Raw genomic sequence first — 21,498 nt, 5'->3', positions numbered from 1 at the left:
ATGTGATATGCCAGCTGATCTATGTATCAGAAACAGGAAGGGAAATCAGAAGTTGTGTGACCTGTGCAGATTTGCGTGAAGTTCTGTGTTTTTCTTACTTGGGGAGGCGAGCTTTTGCGTTGAAACTGCGCTGGCTACACAGAAGATAAAATAAATTTCACTGGAGGTACTCACCAACCTCTGCCCGCTTGAAACGGAGGAAATCAAACAGCAGGAGAGATGTTTGCCGCGGACGATGAAGACGGCGATTTTCTGTCGCCAACTGGAGGGTGAGTTAGCACTAGCAGGCTAGTTAACATAGCCATACGAAACCTGTTTTCCTGAGCTGTCTGTTGTGCAATTCTGTACACTTGTGACATTTAACGGGTATGCAGTTAGTTATGTGTTTGTTATAACGTGTTAACAGTTAACGCACCTAAGTAAGTTTAACAAGCGGCTACAGACTTAACAATAACTGCTAATGTTAGCTAAGTAACCTATCCTTATGAATTATGCAGCTGCTTACCTATTGTTAGCTAATGAAGTTAAGGGATTTATTTTAATAATTACACGTTTTGTGTTCATGATAATGCGATACCTACACGCTGCACCACAGAGAAAGTGACTAAATAGCTAGCTGAAGATTTCGTTGTTTTCGCAGGGGTTCAGTGATTTGTTTTGCCGGCAAGCCTACTCGTTCTGAAATTATGCACGCTGACGTTAGCTAGCTAATTCTATTAGTGATGAAGTCCTACCTTCGTCAGACGAGCTGGTTGTTCACCCCTGCACGCAGTGTGTTGCCTAATTTTGTGCTGGAATTACAATACCGTTACAACGTAATGCTAACTAACGCTTGAAAACGTGAACTTCATCTAGCTAAGCCAGCATTGGAGATCAAGCTATCTAGTTGACAAAGAGTCCAGCACCGGCTTTTGTGTTTTTGGCAACAGTCAGAGATGGGGTAAGGGGATGTCACCTGGTCTCAATAATGTACTATAGCAATGGAGATACAGTAGCCTTTAGGTATTTATTCTCTTAAATTTCCAGACGTGTTGAGCAGGATTTCCATTTGCTGTTGGCTCAGTTTGTGGCCAATCCTATTTTGGAGAAAGATCCGTTTTTTTTCTCCTGGAAACTAGTACTGTACCTTAGATACTCATCAAACACACCAATTACGTGTATATTTGCACTGTTCTTCGTGACTTGCAATGTTAACATTTTGGAAGTACATTTGTGAGAATGTACTTGTTTTATTATAACTTGAAGATGGTTGAACGCGATATTATGAATGTTTTTTTCTTTGAACCATAACCTTTAACACGTGAAGTTTGAACTTTAACTTAATCCTCAGAGAAGGAGACATTTCTGCTTTTTAAGTTCATTAGAAATACCCTATGTCTGGGTGTATTAACTTGGTGCAAAGCATAGATTTTGAACGTGGAATTTACAGTTCAATAGCAGAACTATTATGTATGGATAAGACATGCCATCTGTGTAACTGTGGCAAGGAAGCTTACTAAGCTATGTTTCTTTGCGACCTGGCAACAACTTGCATTTTCTGCTTTGAAGTGCTGGGGTTATTCGTTTGCATACCAATATTCACTGTCTTTTGCTTTCTTATGTTTCCTGGTACTGGGGTTTAATTAACTTAATCTAATAAGGAATGATGCGAAACAGCAAAAAAAAGAAAAAAGAAAGAAAAGGAAAAGAGGTTGTGGGAAAGAGGAGGAGGAGTGGGGTTGTGGGTTGGAGGAGGAGGAGGAGATGTTGGCTGGCTAGTCTAATTCCACTCACATGCTAGTGGTTAGAGGACAGGGTCAGGGCTGCTCATTCGGTCCTGAGGGTATGTCTCTGCCAGACGGATAAGCAGGAACGATACTGCCGCCCGCGTCCCCGTCTCTGCCGGGGCCCTGGCTCTCCGTGTGCCTCTCTGTGTCCGTGAGTTTGGTGCTGAATCTGCCATCGAGGTGCGATCGGGGTGTGGTTGGTGGAGGAAAGGAAGGGGGAAAGAGGAGTGAAAGAAGAAGTTTGCGGATTGGAGGACTGGAGAAGTGGAGGCTCTGCACTGTAGGCTTCTGGCATTCGTTGGCCGGCAGGGGTGCTCTCTTCAACCTTCGCCTTCGGTACGCGCTGAAGAGGATACGCGCCTGTGTGCTTGCACGTTTCAGGGGGTAGGCTCATGGTTGCCCCCATGTCACCAGGCTGGGACACTGACTACCAATGGAGAGAAATCCACGGGTCAGTATTCTGAATGCTTTTTGGGGGAAGAGTTTGACCAGATGTCTGAGGGGGGTGAACAACTTTAGGTTCCGTTCATCTAGTACAGTTTCACAAGCTGTGGTGGTGGATATCACTCTGTTCGTCAGACAAACAAGGGAGAAATTATTGAGTTTTGCTTGGGGAATGTTTGCCTATTGACAGTTGTGTGAGCCTCGGTGGTTGCTAAGTGCTGCTGTGGAATGCTGACTCATTTGAAGCATTGGGCCTCATACCAAAGGATTTAGGCTAGACCTTTTAATTTCTGATAACTTGGTTAGATTGGTGAATGGCCTCTTCTTATGTGGGCTGTGCTGTAAAACGTTCTCCACAGCAGGTTCGCTTTAAATAGCTATATCTTATTGCATCAGCTGGTGTGTTCAAAGTTGCTCCTGTCTCTTTGAAATAGTTTTGACTAAGGGAAAAATACCTTGTTTTGTTGGAGAATATGGAGGGGATCTGTTTGCCTTTTGTTTTTTTGCTTTTTACTATACTGTATTGCATTTATGGCTACATATAAATGCACTAAAATTCATCAAATGTGTGAAAAATAAAATCTGAGGACATCTTTGGACAGAAGCACTTTTTGAAGTATTTGAATTTATTGTTGAAACATTTTGGCAATCTTGAAAATTTTAGTTTCCCCTGTTGGGCTGTTTCCCTAAGGGCTGTTTGTGCCCTTAGTTCCTAGATTAAAATCCTCAGTAATGAGTTTGGAATTAGGTTTAAAGACCTGATGCTGGGACACCATTCTCTTTGCATCTGAGTTATGTAGGCCACGTCATGTTCTGAGCGTTTGACCATTAAGCCAAACAAAGGCCATAGCTTACTGTGCAGTTTTTATGAGACCCTGAGTCTTGGAAAATGGGTACCTTGCGATGACTCGAATCATGGCTTTAGTTCAGTGGTCAGTATCAGTTTGTTTTTAGACGGTATTGGACTATTTGGAGCAAAGGTCAGTGGTATTGGTCATGTGTATTGACACAACTCATACCTGAATAAAAACCCCCATAAATATGCACTCATTCTGACAACAGTGTGATTAATATTTACATCAGCTCTGCTTTAAAGGCTAGTCAGATCTTAAAGCACAGTCCTAGGCCTGTGTGCTGTAAATATGACTGAATTAGTGTGTAATTAGTGATTTAGGATGGAAAGAAAGATGACGGTAGGATAGAGAAGGGAAGTTACAGAGCCATCGGGGCTGGAACTTCCCTTCTCTTCATTCACTATTCTCTTCCCTTTTGTTCATTTTGGCTTGAATTTTAATTTGCACCTAGACCGCTGAATTAGGCTAATGGACTACCTATTTTGCTTGGCAAGCTCACTTAGCCATTTTGTGCTGAGACCCATTTGAAACCAGCTGATTCTGTGGTCCTCCAGGGCTAATCCATTGTGTAGAACCTGAATACGTGGCTAAATTGAGTGACGTCTGTCAGAGAAAAGTTCAGTTTGATGGGCATGATTATTATCAGGAGGTTGAGCAGCACAGGTGTGTAGGCACCGTATATTATTTTTTCTGGTTTTGTTATTATGTTAGTAAGTTTCTTGCCTTGTCAACATTGTCCTGGCTATTTTTATGAAATCAAATTAAAACCAATCAAACAAATGGAATTAACTGCTTAATATTTCAATTGTATTACGAGGCTTGATGCCATTACTTTTTCAAGAAGGTAATCTTGAAATAGCACATTTTTTAAAAAATGCTTTGATATCTTGCTGTGCTACAGTGACCATTAAGTGTAATTTACCATGCTTTTGAAAGTACAACCCAAACAGAGCTTTTTAGCGCATAAAGGCAGGTATTTTATAAAGTGGTCACTAATCAATTGGAAGCACGGTTGTCAATCATTCAGTACATTTTTTTGTTTTGTTGGTATGACCCCCCTCTACTTCTGGTTGCTGTATTGAGTGCAAGCAAGTAGACTTTATTGAGATACGGTGCCAGATTTATCCAGAGGGTTTGATTGAATTGCATATGCCCTGAAACAGTTTGGTATGTATAATCCTTTTGTGAGTATGTACCAAATTTATTAAAATAGCATTTGGAGTTTGTTAGGGGTTAGTTTAGTATATAGCTGTCATGGCAAGATCTATACAATAGTATTGTATAGCTATCTACAGCTGCAAGGATAAAGGGAATGGGTACAGAAATCATCCAGAATTTTGGACATGAGAAAATGTCACAGTAAGCTCTACTTCGGTAGTCTGTTCTTTCTCCTGGAGTGCTTTGGTAGTTTCCAGTGTGTACTGACACACATGCAGAATTAATAAGGAGCTGAACAGTCAATATGGACTGCTTGTTCAAATATTCCGAGGCCCCTTTTGAGATGATTGATTTTGTTTTCAGGGCAAAGCTGGCCTCTCTCTTCGGGCTGGACCAGGCCACCAGTCAGGGAAACGAGTCCTTCCAGTACACCGCCCCGAAGCAGCCGAGAAAGAGCTCCGGCAATGCCGGTAAGCGCGGGGGGGGAGTGGGCGGTCCTAAGAAGACCATCGCAAAATGACGTTTGCGGGATCATTGTTTTTATTTTTTTTTAAGAAAATTTGTCAAGTGATTCAGGAAACCAGAAGTTCCATTCCTAAAATCCTTCACTTTCTTCTGTATGCAGGGCCGCCAACCCAAAAGACAACCCCGCCACCAGGAGCTCCTGCTGTCCTGTTGGCTACCGCAGTCCATGCGTACCGATAGTGAGCACTATCTTTTACAATATCAACCTAATGCCTCCAAAGGAAGGTCCAAATAAGACCGCTGGCTATAAATGAACAAACTAACATGTTATTTTGTGTCTGTACTTCTAGCGTTAATGGACAATACATGAAGCAAGGAAAGCTGGGAGCTGCAGTCCTGGGAAATCACACCTCTCGAGAGGTGGGTACAGAATTGGCCTCTAGAAACCTTTTGGCTCGTTTTCCTCATTGCTCCCGGCTTTCATGATCTCATGCCCACTGGTCACATGATACTGGAATTTTGAACAAGCTAAACTTCCCAGAGGTCGCAGCAAAGCACCACCTCTAGCTCTAGCTGAATATAAAAAGATTTTTTTATCTGAATAGATTGTCTGTGTCAAGCAATATGGATAATCAGATGCTTCATACTGTGGTGCAATCATTTATACGTGCACTGTGTGTACCACATTAACCACTCCCCACATCATGTGACATAATCTCGCTCAGAGTTCCTCATGAAAAGCTGGCATTTCCTCATTTTGTGTAAAATATGGTTTGTGGAGCTGATTTGTGTATGAAGTTGAGGCAGTGTCCTTTTAATAAAATATCACATCATTGCCCTCATGAGAACTAGCAGATGGCATTATCTGGGGACGGATATGATGTTAAAAATTTCATGACGTACATATTCTCTCATATTTCTGCGCTCCGTATTTTACTTGAGATACGAAGGTAAATTGGAATATTCAGCAGCGTGCCATTAGGGATTTAAATTCATGCTTATTATTCGAATCACTGATACTCAAATTAACTTTTCAAATTGTCTTACATCTCATCTCATTTCATTTCATCATTCTCTTGGGTTACTGCTGTTTATTACTTGCAGTGCAAATGGGCTGTATTGAATTTAACAAAGCTCTCTGACAAATTATTGCCGACACTTTGCATTCCTGTATTTAAAGAAGACTTGCTGTTGGTATTTTATGACACCCTGTACCTCTTTTCTTCATTCAATTTATTTCTTAATTTTAGTACAAGATCCTCATTTATGCCAGCCAACAGAAGCAAGTCACTTCGGCCAGAATCCACCCCGGGTTCGTTTTCACGGTGAGTTCTCGCCCCCGAGGCCCAGTTTGGGGTGTACTTCTTCTAGAACCTTCCAGAGAGAAAGATCTCTCTCCACTCTCATCTGCAGGTTCAGCCCAGCAACTACTGCACGTTCTACGACGACCAGCGACAGAACTGGTCTCTGATGTTCGAGTCAGAGAAGTCTGCGGTGGATTTCTGTAAAGAGGTGAGAGGGAGAGGGGAAAAGGGCGAGAGGGAGGGAGAGAGAGTGCGATGAGGTGGAGGTGGAGGGGTGGGGGGCGGGATTCACAGGACGTATTTACGCCTCTGTGTTAGAATGTTGTCACAAATATTGTGAGAGTTGAATAAGTCACGGCCGGGTGTTCTTAGCGTGCTCGCGTGCCAGTCTCACGTGCTGTTGGTCTGAGTGCGAGCCCTGTCACTCACCGGTCAGGTGTGCGTGGCCAAGGCGAACAGTGCCCCCTCTCTGGACGCGGTGGTGGTGCAGGACCTGTTGCTGGGAGAGGGGCAGGGGGTGGAAAGCGGGGACTCCCTGGAGGTGGCGTACTCGGGCTGGCTGCTGCAGAACCATGCCATCGGACAGGTAGGGCGACGCCCCAGGTGTACGGAAACGCGCACAGTACACCTCCATCTCACACAAACATGGAAAAACACTGACCTCTCCGTGGTTGGTTTAAACCGTGGTCGTGTAACAAGTCACGAGGCTCTGATGTCACACTGGTTCTTGGTTCATAAATCATCATCATCATCACTGTTTGCCAGTGAAAAACTCAAAGTATTCATTAAAACAGTGTGCTTATTCAACTTCGTGGTCATTTGGCTCTTGTGTGCCTAAATGAACATGATGAGGTAATTGCTGTGTTGGCAGGTGTTTGTAAACTCTGACTCAGTGCTTTGTACACTTCCTGAAGGCTCTGCACTGAACCTGTGGGCTTTCTGTCCTCCTCAGATGTTTGACTCCAACCTGAACAAAGACAAGCTGCTGAGAATGAAACTGGGAGCCGGCAAAGTGATCAAAGTGAGAGAGCACTTCTGCTGCTGGATGTCTGCTCAGTTTAATGTTGAACGTTGAATATTTAATAGATGGTCTTCTCTCTCTCTCTCTCTCTCTCTCTCTCTCTCTGTCTCTTTCTCTCCCTCCCTCTCCATCTATCTGTATCTCTCTATTCACTCTCTCATGCTTTCTCGGTCTCTCTATTTTCCCATATTTCCCTCTCTCATTCCCTCTCTTTGTGCTGCAGGGATGGGAGGAGGGGATGCAGGGAATGAAGAAGGGGGGGCGGCGGCTGATGATAGTGCCCCCCAGCCAGGGCTACGGCTCCCAGGGCGTCCCGAACCGCGTGCCGGCAGACAGCACCCTCATATTCGAGACCGAGATCCGTCGGGTATGGTGAAGATCTCCCCTCATCCGAAATCCCAAACCCTATCAAACCCTTTTAAATCCGAGGTGCATGTGACTATATATGCTGTATTGCAGGTGTTTAACAGGATTGCCTGCATAAAAAGGCCCGCGTGCTCTTGGCTCATCGCACAGTGCGATGCTCTTGGCTCAAAGCGCATTGCGGTGGATCTGTCACATGACCTGATGGTTTTAGAGGAGCTCGGGTTGAGCTTGAGGTTAATCAGTAGCCGGTGTGCCTCTCCGCCCCGTCCCGTTCCCAGGTGAAGTTGTCTAAGGACAGCGGGTCGGATCGTGCCAGCGCCGGATCGCGGGACTCCGCCGCCCCCTCGCCCGCCCCCAGCCTCGACAGCTCGCTCCCGGACGTCCCCGCGCAGCCCCCCGCCTCCGTCCCGCCCAAGCCTGGGTAAGAGATGACCGCCGGAGGCTTGCTGTGGTGTGCAGCATTCAGTATCTCAGGCTGTTTAATGCGTTACCCACCACCGCTCCTCCCTCTTTTTCCAGAGAGCCGCCGCTGCGAGCAAAGTCCAACTCCCTGAGCGAGCAGCTGGCGGTGAGTCATTTCGTCATTTCGCCTCCTCCTGTGTTTCGCTTCCTTTTTCCCCTGTGCTGAGATTTGCTTGACAGTCCGGCCGACTTTGGTAATTATGCCGGTCCTCACGCTAACTCCTGCGGTAGAAGTCAGTTTTACCTGTGTAAACGGTTGCATTTTTCATTTGCGGTAGAGGGCGTACCGATGTTTTCAGTTTTGCCTGCATTCGCAACTACACTCTGGATTTGAGATCAGATTCTGCATTTATGATCACACCTGTGATCACGCCCTGTATTCGCATCGGTTCCCACATTGACAGTCTTGTCCACGTTAGCTGTTGCACCTACGTTAGCATCAGTGCTAATGATTAAACGCAGACCTCAGCGTGAAGCTCGCCGTCTCTCCCCCCCCCCCGTCTGCAGAACCCGGACGCGACCAAAGCCAGGCTGATCTCCCGCATGGCCAAGATGGGCCAGCCCATGCTGCCCTTCCTCGCCGGGCCCGCGTCCTCCCAGCCAGACTCCAGCGACTCGGAGATGGAGGTGAGCGCGGGGGAGCGGGGGCGCAGGGAGGGGTCTCTCCTGAGCTCATGTGCGCAGGGCCATGAAAAACGTGAGAGCCTTGGTTTTTTGACATAGAGAGTTTAAGCTGTGGATGTGACTTCATTTTTTTGTCGAGGGCGTTCCAAGGCGCTTGATTTTCTGTGCATCTTCACAGGCGTTCTGCTTCGTGAACATGAGCTGGTTCCAGCGATTGCACTGAATTCTGTTGTAAGATAATTTGTTTGGAAATATGTACATCGAAAAGCTTTCAAATGGCGTTTGTGGGTCCTTGAAAAGTCCTTGTGTTCTTGCTTTGGTTGGTACTGTCTTTGGGGTGCTTGTTTTTTTCCACAGTGCCGCAGGACTGCCGCCGTGGGCTATGCGCCACAAATTGTGGTCACTCACTCACTCACTCACTCACTCACTCACTCACTCACTCACTCACTCAATCACTCACTCACGGACGACCTTTGTAGGCGCATGCGCAGGAGGTGCGCCGTGGGTCTGGACGGTTTCGTGCTTGTTTGTCAAACAAAGTCATTGATTGTTCCTGTCCTTTTTGCTGGTTCCCATTTAGTACCCCACTGTGTCCCGGATGAGAGAGAACTCCTCTGCCCCCTCCCCCCAGCCTGTGCAGATTTCAGCTGCTCCACCCGCCTCTGCACAAGGTAAACCACCCCCTCCCCCCCCCCAAACCACCACGCCTTAGTTTTCATGCCAACTTTCCCTGCTGGTTTTCTCTTAAATGCTGTATTTGATGTGCTTAGTGGTGTTTAGTGGTAAACAACCCTGTTCCTGGAGATCTACCATCCTCTAGGTTTTCACTCTAACCCTAACAAAGCACACCTCATTCAACAGCTAGAGTTCTCAGTGAGCTGCTAATTAGAGTCAGGTGTGCCAAATTAGGGATTCAATGAAAACCTGCAGGATGGTAGATCTCCAGGAACACTGACCTAGAGAATCTACTATCGGAAACAATCGATGTTCTAGGGCAGAAAATTTGCGGATTTATGGAAAACTAATCAGATGGTTATCCCAGTGAACAGTGAGATTTTGTTCTGTTGGCATGGTGATTCATCACTCTTGATTATCAGGATGCTCTTTCGATTGGCTTTGCCCCTCATTTGGCTTTTGGCTCCCTCTTTCTCAGTGCCATCTCGTCCTCTCGCAGGAGTGACCGCCCCCTCCGCGGCCCTGATCCCAGTCACCCTGACCACCTCCAACCCTTCACCGCACATGCCTGGCAACACCCACGCCTTCCAGGTAAGAAGAAAGGGTCTGTGCCCGTCAAGCAGAGCAGTGACACCTCTTAGCCACGTCAGGATATTTGTGATGAAGTACATTTGTGACCGTGGTACCCACATGGTCACTTGGTAACCAACACAGTTATAGTAAGTATGTTCAGTCAGGATAACTAATTTTGGCCTAATGAAATTCAGGGTTTTTTCTTTTTTTAAAAAAAAATCAGTTTCTGTCCCCTGCTTCTATTTTCTTACAATTTGGAAAGCAGAGTTATATTCATTAGCCCAAAACGTGGGCTGCCTGTTACCATAGCAATGGCAAGGGCTGGATTTGATGCCAGGATTCACTACACAGGGAACCAGTTCTTTTACAGGATGTGCCACTCTACAGTACCCATTTTGTTTTCTGATGTTTTGGGGTATCTGTGTTGTTTCTCCAGCCTTATTCCTTCACACAGACAGCTATGGTTCCCTCTCAGCTCCAGCCAATGGGACAGGTGTACCCCTCACAGACCGTACCATACCAGGGTGAGAGACTGCTACCCCCTACCAGGACAACAGCATGCACACAAGTTGATTGGAAAGTGAACTCATACCCCAAAATGGTGGAGCAACCTTGAGGTGTTACAAGCTAGTGAACCCATCATGCTTTTTCGCATTGACTGGTTCACATGAGTCTTGTCATGTTATGCTTTCTGCAGTGCTGCTACACTTTTAATACTGCATTGAAGCTTTGTTTTGTAAGTCACTGTGGCTAATTTCTAATGTACCACCTGGATCTCCCCTGCTTTATGGGGCTGAGAAAGCCTCCTTCCCCAATCAGCAATGTTACCAGTGCTAGACTGCAAAAGATTTGTGCGTTTTACTCTTTTCTCCTGGTGCCAGGTGACATCACTTCCTTCTTGATGACGGAAGCCCGGCAGCACAACACAGAAGTCCGAATGGCTGTGGGGAAAGTGACAGACAAAGTTGACCAATTGGCATCAAAGGTCACCGGTTGAATGGCGTCTCTTCCCTTCTCGCGTTTTTTGTGTCTATGGATTTTGCATCGTTGAGTTTGAGTGTCTACCTTGTTTGAAATAAATTATTTTTGGTCTAATTTGTTGACAGGTGGATGACCTTCAGAAGCAGGGAGGCTTATCCTTGGGCTTGTCAAATGTTTCAATGGAAACTGCTATGATCATGCACAACATCCAAAGAATTATCCAGGTAGGAGAATTGATATTAAATATTCAGTCTTTTACACCCCACCAGGTGATCTGAACCTAGAATTCCACTTTTTTTCATGACTGAGATTTTCCCCTTAAAACTCTTATCACTATATCTGCAGGAAAACGAATGCCTCAAGAAGGAAGTGTTTGATAAGAGCTCACGGATCGAGGAGCAGAATCGCAAAATCGGGGAGCTGATTAATCAGAACCAAAGGTGAGGGGCCCTTACTGGTGAAGGTGTCCTTCCTGAATGCCTGCTTCATTTATGAGCACATGTGGCAGTAAATCTGTCATATACATAATACTTAAGGGCTGGAAGTATTAAGGGTTCATTGTGAAAACCAAGGGAAAATATTTTGCTGAATGTATAAGGCATAAATGCCCACAATACTCATCTTGTGCTAACCCTGGACTGTTGTTTAAAGTACTTGTCGATTTTTCCAGAAATATTGATTTCAAACACAAATTAATATCTACACATAAGGCAAATATATCAGACTGAGGGGGGTCCCGTTTCTCTTTTTCATCATATTGCTTGCTCTTTAGTTTTTCCTGCCTGGTATGCCTTTATTAAAAATGTACGTGTGTTATTGTGTTAATTTTCTATGCGTGTTCTCGCTGTCCCTCAGGTACATGGAGCAGAGTAACCTGATGATGGAGCAGAGGAACGATTCTCTGAAGTCCAGCAGTGAGCATAACCAGGCCCGTGTGCTGCAGGCAGAGCAGGACAAGGTATAGCCATGCAGCCCTGCGCCGTTCGGCGCCATGCAGCACCTATGCAGCACCCATGCAGCACGCACACACATGCAGCAAGGCATACACACGCCTATCCCTGCTAACTGCATGCAGATGTGTGCTTGTGTAATCTGTGGCTGTAGAAACTACTTACTCATGTCGAAACCCTGTGTTTTTTTGGCTGTTCTGCTTCCAGTGCCCAGAGCTGGTGTAATTGATGCAATTCTGTGATTCCCCATTAGAGAAAGCTCTTATAATATTATGCTTCTTCTCAGTTTCTTCTTAATCTAGTTTTTTGTGTCTTAAAATCCTGTTTGTGTGTTTACCACATCGTGTCATTGTGCATGCTTCGGGAGTATTTTGAGCTCTTAGTCGGGTCAAAGCAAATTTAAACTGCCTTTGAATTCTGAACAATAATTATCTGTATGCTAAAGTGTCATTTTATTCTATTATAATTTAGTGCAAGTATGTATAAATATTTTTTTTTAAGTAGAAGAAAATCACTTTCTGAATATATATTCAGGTAGATTAGAAAAATATTTGCATTCTAGGGTTGGTAGTTAATTATTTTCACAATTTGTAATGAAGTGTTTTTTGCAGAGCTGATAAAGAAAACATCCTCTGTATACAACAGTGTTCTACCCACTGAACGGACTGTCTCATGATACAATGTCGGTTTCTCTCTGACGATGTTTGATGCTGGCTCCTGCCACAGAACTGGTGTAAAGTAGGTTTGATTCACAGCTGGAACGGTGCTGTTCTGTTTATACCAGGGTCTATATCAGGGTTTTATGTTTCTTTTTTTCGTTGCTTGTCAAACTTATTTGAACCGGAGACTTGACTTGCGTCGTTAACGCACGTCTCCTCTTTTCGTCAGATTGCGATTGAGTTTCAGGTCGCGCTGTAAAATGTGGATTTGCAGGACCAGAGGGTGCTCCTGCTTTACTGCATGTTGTAAAGGCTGCATTTCCGCGCGTGGGCGGCCATTGCTGTAGTTTCCCTTTGCCTGCGGGCCCTGCCGCTCCTCTTTGTTTACCGCCTGTTCTTCCTGCCTGTTTATCCTGTTTGCTTGGTCTGCGGGCCTCTATTTGTGACTGCTTTCTCTTCCCAGCATGCACTGCCAGGGGACCAGAGCAGGGACCAGGTGAGGATCTGTTGCCATCTCCCTCTCTCTCATCCCCCCTGTCTTTCTCTCACTAATCGTCTCTGCATTTTTTTTTTTCAGTTTTCCCCTCATTCATTCATCAGTTCATTTTCCGCAGGGTCTCGCCGTGGCCCCTACCCCCCCCACCCACCGCCCTCCCCCCACGCGGCATCACTCCCGTCTCCTCGTCACCACCCGTCCGTCGCCGCCGCTCTAACCTGTGGCCCGGTTGTTTCCCTAGTGACCCGTACTGACCGCGCCCCCCCTCCTCCGCCCTCCCCCCCCCCCCCCCAGGTGTGGCTGACGGAGGAGCTGGCCTCGTCCACGGCCCGCGTGTCCCAGCTGCAGCTGGAGGCCTCCTCGCTCCAGCAGAAGGCGGCCGAGCTGCAGGCCAAGCTGAGCGCCGCCCTGCAGGACGGCGAGAAGCACTGCACCCGGGCGGCCGCGCTGGACACGCAGCTGGAAGGTGAGGCGCAAACCTAACACCCGCTCGGTCGACCGGTTTTTAAATTTTGTATCGCGCCATTTGCGCACAGCTTGTCGCACAGGACACAACACACTGAACATGTTCCGGAAGAAAAAGAAAAATTTTCTGAACACAATGTGATAGAAATTAGCATAAGGGCTATGCTAAAGGGGTAAAACTCACAGGAATAGTGCACAGAGATGCTGTGCGTGTGATGAGAGAGGAGGTGTCCTGTGCTGCCCGTGCTCAGAGCTGAAGGAGACGGCGGAGCGGACGCAGGCTCAGTACCGCACAGAGAAACAGAAGCGCAAGGAGGTGGAGCTGAAGCTCTGCAACATGGAGGAGGAACTGCTGGACCTCAAAACCGAGAAGGACAACCTGGACCGCGTGAGCGATAGCGACGAATAGTGTGTTTGCATGTGCGTGTGTGTGTGTGTGCACATGTGGGTGTGGTGTCTGTGCTGGTGTGACTCTCTGTCTGTGTGGTTCAAACGTGCATGTCGCCCTCAGACGATGGTGGACAGGAAGAGGAAGTGGCAGGCGGAGAGGCAGAGGTGTGACGAGGAGCTGGAGGAGGTGCGCAGGAGCAGCCAGCAGGAGCTGGACAGCCTGCGGTCCCAGCTGCGGCGAGCCAGAACCAGCACAGACCAGGCCACTGCTGAGCAGGTACAGAGTTCAGAGCAGCACAGACCAGGCCACTGCTGAGCAGGTACAGAGTTCAGAGCAGCACAGACCAGGCCACTGCTGAGCAGGTACAGAGTTCAGAGCAGCACAGACCAGGCCACTGCTGAGCAGGTACAGAGTTCAGAGCAGCACAGACCAGGCCACTGCTGAGCAGGTACAGAGTTCAGAGCAGCACAGACCAGGCCACTGCTGAGCAGGTACAGAGTTCAGAGCAGCACAGACCAGGCCACTGCTGAGCAGGTACAGAGTTCAGAGCAGCACAGACCAGGCCACTGCTGAGCAGGTACAGAGTTCAGAGCAGCACAGACCAGGCCACTGCTGAGCAGGTACAGAGTTCAGAGCAGCACAGACCAGGCCACTGCTGAGCAGGTACAGAGTTCAGAGCAGCACAGACCAGGCCACTGCTGAGCAGGTACAGAGTTCAGAGCAGCACAGACCAGGCCACTGCTGTATAAGTATAATATTATGATACTAAATAAAATGGTATTTATATTTTATGGCAGTTATGGGTGTTTTGAAATGGTAATTGTGCTAGTTTTATTTTGACAAAAAACTGAAATGAAAACCAGACATTACTTAACTGAGTGGACTGAGAAGCCAGTATGATTCCTGAAAATGATGGGATTGCATGGCCTTCATGGAAACTGGTGATAAGCTCATTTTCCACATTTTTAAGTCCAGTTTTGTTACAAGTTTTATCAGCCTGCTGCCACAGATCCTGAGGAGTGTCTGATACTGTTGTCAGCGCATTTGAGTCTTTCTGGGCTTTGTGAGAGTTTGACTGCAGTGCTCTGAGGATTTCTGTCAGTGTCTGAGATGTACTGCAAGATTCTTACCACTTTCATGAAGAAATGTGACAGACCTGCATTTCCAGGTTCTCCTATTTATATAAAAAGCTGTGAAGCAAGACATTTTCCTTATTAAAACTGATTTTGGAAGTGGTGGAAATGGTAGTATTTCCATCATAAAGACCACTGCAAAATTTTTGTATTGGTATAATTGTAATTGAATTCATTCTAGTTAATTCAATTGCGGTTTTAGTTCTGCAACTTAATGCATTTAATGATTTGTTTGAATCGATGACAATTCTTTTGGTGTCTGTGTGCGTGCGTGTGTGCGTGTGCGTGTGCGTGTGCGTGTGCGTGTGCGTGTGTGTGTGTGTGTTTGCATGTCCAGCTGGCCCAGCTGCAGGCGGAGCTGGAGGCGGAGTGGAAGGGGAAGTGTGAGCAGGCCCTGGCCTCGGCGAAGGAGCAGCAGGCCCGCGAGCTGGCCGACCTGGCCGAGCAGAGAGACGCTGCGGAGCACAGGCTGGCACAGCTGCAGGAGAAGGTGAGCGCGCTCAGTCTGAATGCCCGGCGTGTTTCAGACCAGACGCCTGTGCAGGAGAACGCTCAATGAAAAATCTATCTGTCAAACTATCTCTCTGTATGGAAGTGCAGGAGGTGGTCCATGCCCCAATGCCCCAACCATGCCCACACGATCTTAGAGTGTTTGGTGAAGCACGCTATATCTGTATGATGGCTTTGGGTCTTGGGGGGTCCTGTTTTAGCCATGTGCCTGAAACATGTGTGTCCAGTGTCATTAGTTGCTGCGTCCATGTGAAACGAGAGCGGTTGTCATGGCGGTGGTCTTAGCCCCGCCCACAGCACTGTAGTGTACGTACAGTATGTGGCGTTGTGCTGCTTGAGCTTCGTTGAGGGTTGTGTTGATGGTGAGGAGTTGTGAGGCTCTCGCTTTGGTTCCTTCAGTTCACTGCTCTGAAACAGTCCCGTGACTCGGAGGAGCAGCGGCTGCTGCAGCAGCAGGAGCAGGGGGAGGAGCTACAGGCCATGAGGGAGAAGGTACGGATCTGATGGTGCTGGATTAAGGGGACCGATACTGACGGCTCTCTCCTGCTCTCCTCGTCTTCCTCTCTTTCCTTCAGTCTCGGAGGCGCTCATGCTCTCACACCCCCTCACTTCTCTCTCACACCATTTCTGATGTATTTAAAATGTTTTAATGGTGGCATACAATATTGGCTAAGTAACTCTCAATGAAAAATATAACATGGATCTAATCTTTATCTCACTCTTAGACTCCTTGTCTGTCTCATCAATGAAAAGTAGATGGCAGCAGAAAATGAATCTCATGTTCACATTTCTCTCTCTTTCTCTATTTGTCATTCTCTGTCCTCTCACCCTCTCTCTCGCATTGTCTGTCCGCTCTCTCTCACTCTCTCTTTTTCCTCTCTCTCTCTGTTTCTCTTTCTTGTGCTCCCTCTCTCTATCTCTCTTACACACTCTCTCTCTCTCTGTTTCTCTTTCTTGTGCTCCCTCTCTCTATCTCTCTTACACACTCTCTCTCTCTCTGTTTCTCTTTCTTGCGCTCCCTCTCTCTATCTCTCTTACACACTCTCTCTGTTTCTCTTTCTTGTGCTCCCTCTCTCTATCTCTCTTACACACTCTCTCTCTCTGTTTCTCTTTCTTGTGCTCCCTCTCTCTATCTCTCTTACACACTCTCTCTCTCCGTTTCTCTTTCTTGCGCTCCCTCTCTCTATCTCTCTTACACACTCTCTCTCTCTCTGTGGTGGTATCAGTACGCAGCCCTGCAGGAAAGGGCGGAGTCTGTGAAGAGGCACCTGCAGGCCCGCGTGGCGGAGATGGAGGGGAGGCTGGCCGAGCAGGACCAAGCGGACACGGCGGGGGAGGTGAGTGGGCGGGGCAGGTCGGGCCGAACCACGGGCGCGGGGCAGCGCTGGCCGAGGTGCGCTAACTTTTCCCCTTGTCGCTACGACTACAGGTGAAGCGTGTGATGAACGGGGTGTTCCACTCCCTGCGAGGGGAGTTCGACCTGCAGGAGACCTACACCGGCCAGGCTGTGCTGGGGATCATCGTCAGTACCATCAAGGTATGTCACTGACCCCCCCCGCCCCCAGAGGACGGCACGTGGTTGGAGCCTTTTTTATTTGGTCTGTTGACTGTTCAACAGCTGTTGTTTGATCATTACAGTGCATTACTAGCATTTACCAGATGCTGTTATCCAGAACAACTTTTAGCATTTTTACATAGTAACCGTTTGTACAGCTGGATATTTACTGAAGCAATGCAGATTAATTACCTTGCTCAAGGGTACAGCAGGAGTGTCCTACCTGGGGATCGAACCTGCAGCCTTTGGGTTACGAGCTCAGTTCCCTATTCATTATACACCCTGCTGGTCAGAAGTACTGAGGGGTAATTTTGTCAATAACAAAAAAAAAGAGTGCATCCCAGCATGATTATTAACATCAGCCTCATTGTCAGTGATAATTTCCTTTTTAGGGATTGATAAAGTATATGTATCCATCGGTTTCTATCAGTCTATCTATCTGTCTGTCTCTGTTTGTCTGTCTGTCAGAGGTTATTAACTCTCGGACCTTCTGTTACAGAACGTAACCCTGCAGATACTGACCGAGAAAGAGCAGAAACTGTCACAGAGGAGTGAAAGCAATGGGCCAGAGGAGGAAGAGGAAGAGGAGGAGGAGGAAGATGCCAACGCAAGCTCGAGAGATGAGAAACCCCTGAAGGAAGCTCAACAGAATGGAAGGAAAGAGGAGCAGGGGGAGGAGGAGGAGGGGGAAGAAGAGGAAGAAAAGCGGGAAGAGGAGACTCTCTCAGCGCAGGGGAAAGAAGGCGACGGCATGCAGGTTGAGGACCGCCCCCCTGAGCGGCCAGAGGGGGAGGGGCTTGAACAGGACACGCCCCCAGCAGCGGAAAAAGAGCAGCCGGCGCGGGAGGAGCCGTCGGCGGACGGCGACGGGGATGCGGGACAGGAAACAAGCGCCGTAGAGCCATCGCCGGGGCAACCGCAGGTGGGGAGTCCCGCGAGAGCGACGGAGGAAAACGCCGCGCCACCCGCGGACACGCCCGCCCCGGAGACGAAAGCGACAGCAGACGCAGAGGGCGGGGCTATGCAGCAGGAGGAGGAGAAGGAGGTGGAGAAGGAGGAGGAGAAGGAGAAGGAGTGCGTGAACGACAAAGGTCCCCTAGGGGACGTGGACATAATGGAGGCGACTCCTGTGGGTCCTCCTACCCAGCCCCCACCTCCACCCAACACCCTGCAGGAGAACATGGAGGTGGAGACCACAGCCAGGTAAGTCCTACACCCACACTGCCAACAGCTCCACACGCGGCTTGGCACCCGCACGTATAATAAACCATCCAGCCCCTGCTAATAAGCTTGAGTTGCATATGATTCCCACCGTCTGTCGGTCTGTTTGTCTGTCTCTGTGTTCATGCGTCTGTCTGTCTTTGTCCGTTTGTCCGTCGTCACTTGACGCCATCCCGTCCCTACCCGTTGTCCTATTCTCTCAGTTTGACTGAGGGAGTAGAAGAGGAAAATGGAGAGGCGCCATTTTTCCCGAATGCAGCCCCAACCAAGCCCCCCCCACCGCCCACCGAGGAGGAGGACGATGAGCTGGTGAGGAAGGATCTGTAGAGCTTGAGCCCTGGCTCTCAGATCTGAGCGCGCCAACCTGCATGATCTTCCCCGTCTTTGTCGGATAAATCATTTTAATAATCCCAAAAGGGAAAAGCCCAATCCTGTATTTCTGTCGCACTGAGGTCCTGCACATACAGACTGACGTTGTTTTTTTTGTGCGGTTCATTCGCAGAGCCTGAAGGGCCGGCCGCCTCCGGCACCGCTCTTTGGTGATGACGACGAAGAGGATGACCTCGACTGGTTGGGATGAAGAGCAAAAATAATAATAAATGGCGGCAGTGTGCGAGTGTGTTTGAGTACCTCAGAGAATGTGTGTGTGTATGCACACCACTCCCTGGAGGACCAGAAGAACCGTTTTTCTGGGAGAACGCATTCACGTCTGTCCTGAAAAAAGATACAATGTGGAGAAACACAATGATGGGAACTCCCTCTTTGAATCCACAGCGCCCCCTCTGCATCGGAGGAATGAGCTCAGTTCGGTGACTATGACAAAGGAGTCCCTGTGTCGGTCCTGTTTCTGAACTGAATCCTCAACAGGTTTGGACTTCCGTGGGTAGTCTGACGGCCTCTTGAACACTAGGGGATTTGAAATGTGGGGTTTCAACCTTGAGGGGGACCTGTGGAGTTGAACTGGCCATTTCTGCTGCCTGAAAATTTTAATGGAAGAATAAAAAAGAATACTAAGCGCTGAACCCAAACGGTTTTGAAGAAAGCACATCTCTCACTTACTTTACTGTGGATCGTATGGTTTAGTATAATTTTAAACCAGAAGAGAATCAAACCAGGCAAACTCATAAAAAGCCCATTGTTTCTTTGATCAAAAGTAGCAAAGCAACCTTTACAGGATATGTAAGCTGTTTTTATTGTCAGTTTTTTCTTTTCTCAGAAATCATTTCTGGAAACTGGAAAATTCCAATTGAGAGGAAATGCACCCCTTACAGCATATGCAATTGTTTTTTTTTCCTTAAATAATTTCTGGAATGTTCAGATCAAGAAACACTGCTTCTAGACAGTTTATAACCCAACCTAATAACAGAACAGTGCACTGTAACAGGAACTCCAAAGAGGTGTTTTGTTCTTCTCTAACATAGACTTCGTTGTTCTCCTGGATTAATAAAATGCTGCGTTTTCATAAAGTTGGAACTGTCCCGTTTGTCAATTAATACTCATTTCTCTACACTTTGCTTGAGCAATATGAATTGCATGCGTTATAGTTCTGTGTAAATATATTCTTACAGTAATAATGTAAGAAATGTCTCAAATTCAAGCACAATGCAGATAAAGGTTTTCTGCTGCGTATACATGAGGATGTGGTGTCAGGAACAGTGATGAAAGAATATGTAAATCCAGTAACTGGAAATGACAAATTGATCACTGTAACCACTCAGAGGCTTGTTCATTTTTGAAAAGCTAATTAAATTGCAAGTGATGTTTAAAAAGGGGAATTAAATTGCAAGAGAAGCTGATCACTCCTCAGTCATCTTCAGCCAGCCAGTAATGAAATGAATAATGTGTACGGTAGGTAAAGTGCCTAGTGGTGTGTAAGTGAAGTGTGTCACTTTGCCTCTAACTTCTTTCAACATATACTGTACTGTTGCTCTTCTCATTCACACGTTTTCCCCTCACTTGACATATGCACTGTTAAAAACAATTACTGGTACCAGAGTGGAGGCTTGAGGCCTGTGAATGTGTGCGTAGAAGACGTGTGCATTCTACAAAGGTGGGGGTGGCAGGGGCAGGTCACAGCAAGACATTAAGGGGGTGGGGGTATCCCTGGGCCAAACAGCAAAGGTGGCACAGCCTTGCACGGCCTTTTGTGGGTGACAGTGGGCGTGGGGGTGGGGGAAGGGTGAAATGTGAAAGCCCTTCAGGAATTCCTGTGATGTTAAATGCGGTGGGTCGGCAGTAACTTTTGCCGTCTTTTGGCTTTCAGGGTCCTCTGCAGCACAGCGATAAACTGAGAGCCAATCGGTCTGTCTGCTTGTATGTCTGTCTCTCACTCCAAACGTGTTACTGTTTGTCTGGATAATAAAAATCGGCCCCAGGCTAGCCCAAGTGCTGTGGCCTTCCTTGAAAAAGTCCTTGAAACTTTTTTTTATTTAAAGCAAAAGCCACTGCTTTGTCTGCTGTGTCTTTTGGATTGTTATCAAACTCAGCCTATACAATCTGTGATAAGCCCCTTCACCGCTCTAAATAGCCTACAACCGGTTTATAATGTCTCTACCGAACACATTCTGGCATAATCGAAGCTGCTTGTTTGTCGTCACCTGAATTAAAGGCGGTTCTACACGAAGGTTTAATATAGATTTGTCTATATAATTACTAGTGTCCATTATCAGACCATTGAGGCGCTCCAAAGATAGCAAAATAATATTTTCACCATCAGCTTTGCAATAGCTCACTTTCCATTGACCTAATGAAAGATGGGGGTCATGGGAGGACGAGGATGGGTTATGAACATCATGCCTTTCTTGATGTGGGTCAACTGGCAATTCAAAAACAACCGGAAATTTGATTCTTATCTGACAGACAGCCCATGATGCAAAACATGTTTGCCTGATACGGTCAGAATACTACAAGTTGAAAATATGCATGAAATCTGTCGCTACGCTGAAATGTTTGGCATGCGGGCGTTTTGACAAGAGTAGAACATAAAAACTTAAAGGCAATGTCTGTTCATTTAGACCTGTCCAGGCAAGTACACCATCAGACATGTAAATTAAAATATCAGCATTATTATATATAATATTCTAATCGAAAAAGATGTATATAGAAAATTCCTGCAGAGCTTGGTCTGCAAAGCCATTGGAAGGCCATATCAAGACAAACGCTACTTGTAATTTGACCAACAGAGGGCAACAGAGACCCATAAGTTGGTCATAGGGTGCAATGGCCTACTTGGCCGCAGCAGTGAAAGAGAAATCTTTAGATTTTACAGCACCTTGATTGGCCACAGCAGTGAAAGAGAAATCTTTAGATTTTAAAGCACCTTGATTGGCCACAGCAGTGAAAGAGAAATCTTTAGATTTTAAAGCACCTTGATTGGCCACAGCAGTGAAAGAGAAATCTTTAGATTTTGAAGCGCCTTGATTGGC

At 47.0% G+C, this 21,498-nt stretch overlaps 1 protein-coding gene across 5 annotated transcripts; it reads left to right on the top strand.

The window, feature by feature from the left end:
* The first annotated feature begins 17 nt into the window (after positions 1-17).
* On the top strand, positions 18-19,539 carry fkbp15b (FKBP prolyl isomerase family member 15b). 5 transcript variants are annotated; one of them, XM_064354345.1, is made up of 30 exons: positions 18-269; positions 4,586-4,692; positions 4,848-4,926; positions 5,038-5,107; positions 5,938-6,012; positions 6,101-6,199; positions 6,428-6,577; positions 6,944-7,012; positions 7,236-7,379; positions 7,657-7,799; positions 7,898-7,946; positions 8,348-8,467; positions 9,045-9,135; positions 9,618-9,730; positions 10,149-10,236; positions 10,594-10,697; positions 10,819-10,917; positions 11,039-11,133; positions 11,549-11,651; positions 12,766-12,798; positions 13,093-13,264; positions 13,515-13,651; positions 13,775-13,930; positions 15,125-15,277; positions 15,697-15,789; positions 16,524-16,634; positions 16,727-16,834; positions 17,352-18,055; positions 18,277-18,382; positions 18,576-19,539. In XM_064354345.1, the coding sequence occupies exons 1-30, from the start codon at positions 220-222 to the stop codon at positions 18,651-18,653; spliced, it is 3,699 nt and encodes a 1,232-aa protein (XP_064210415.1). In that variant the 5' UTR covers positions 18-219; the 3' UTR covers positions 18,654-19,539. The 5 variants fall into 5 exon arrangements, with proteins under 5 accessions (XP_064210415.1, XP_064210418.1, XP_064210416.1 ...); XM_064354346.1 differs by lacking the exon at positions 18-269 and adding an exon at positions 1,779-2,217 and having other exon boundaries at positions 9,639-9,730; XM_064354344.1 differs by lacking the exon at positions 18-269 and adding an exon at positions 1,780-2,217.
* The last annotated feature ends 1,959 nt before the right edge of the window (positions 19,540-21,498 follow it).

This window comes from Anguilla rostrata, chromosome 10, assembly GCF_018555375.3.
Source record: "Anguilla rostrata isolate EN2019 chromosome 10, ASM1855537v3, whole genome shotgun sequence".
Lineage (NCBI taxonomy): Eukaryota > Metazoa > Chordata > Actinopteri > Anguilliformes > Anguillidae > Anguilla > Anguilla rostrata.
Note: the sequence above shows the minus strand (reverse complement) of the source record. Positions and strands in the feature narration are given on the sequence as shown.

Coding starts and splice junctions, on each gene's coding strand:
- fkbp15b (XM_064354344.1), top strand. CDS start 2,159: ATGGTTGCCCCCATGTCACCAGGCTGGGACACTGACTACCAATGGAGA. Junction 10,918..11,038: donor ACATCCAAAGAATTATCCAG/GTAGGAGAATTG, acceptor CTATATCTGCAG/GAAAACGAATGCCTCAAGAA. Junction 18,383..18,575: donor AGGAGGAGGACGATGAGCTG/GTGAGGAAGGAT, acceptor GTTCATTCGCAG/AGCCTGAAGGGCCGGCCGCC.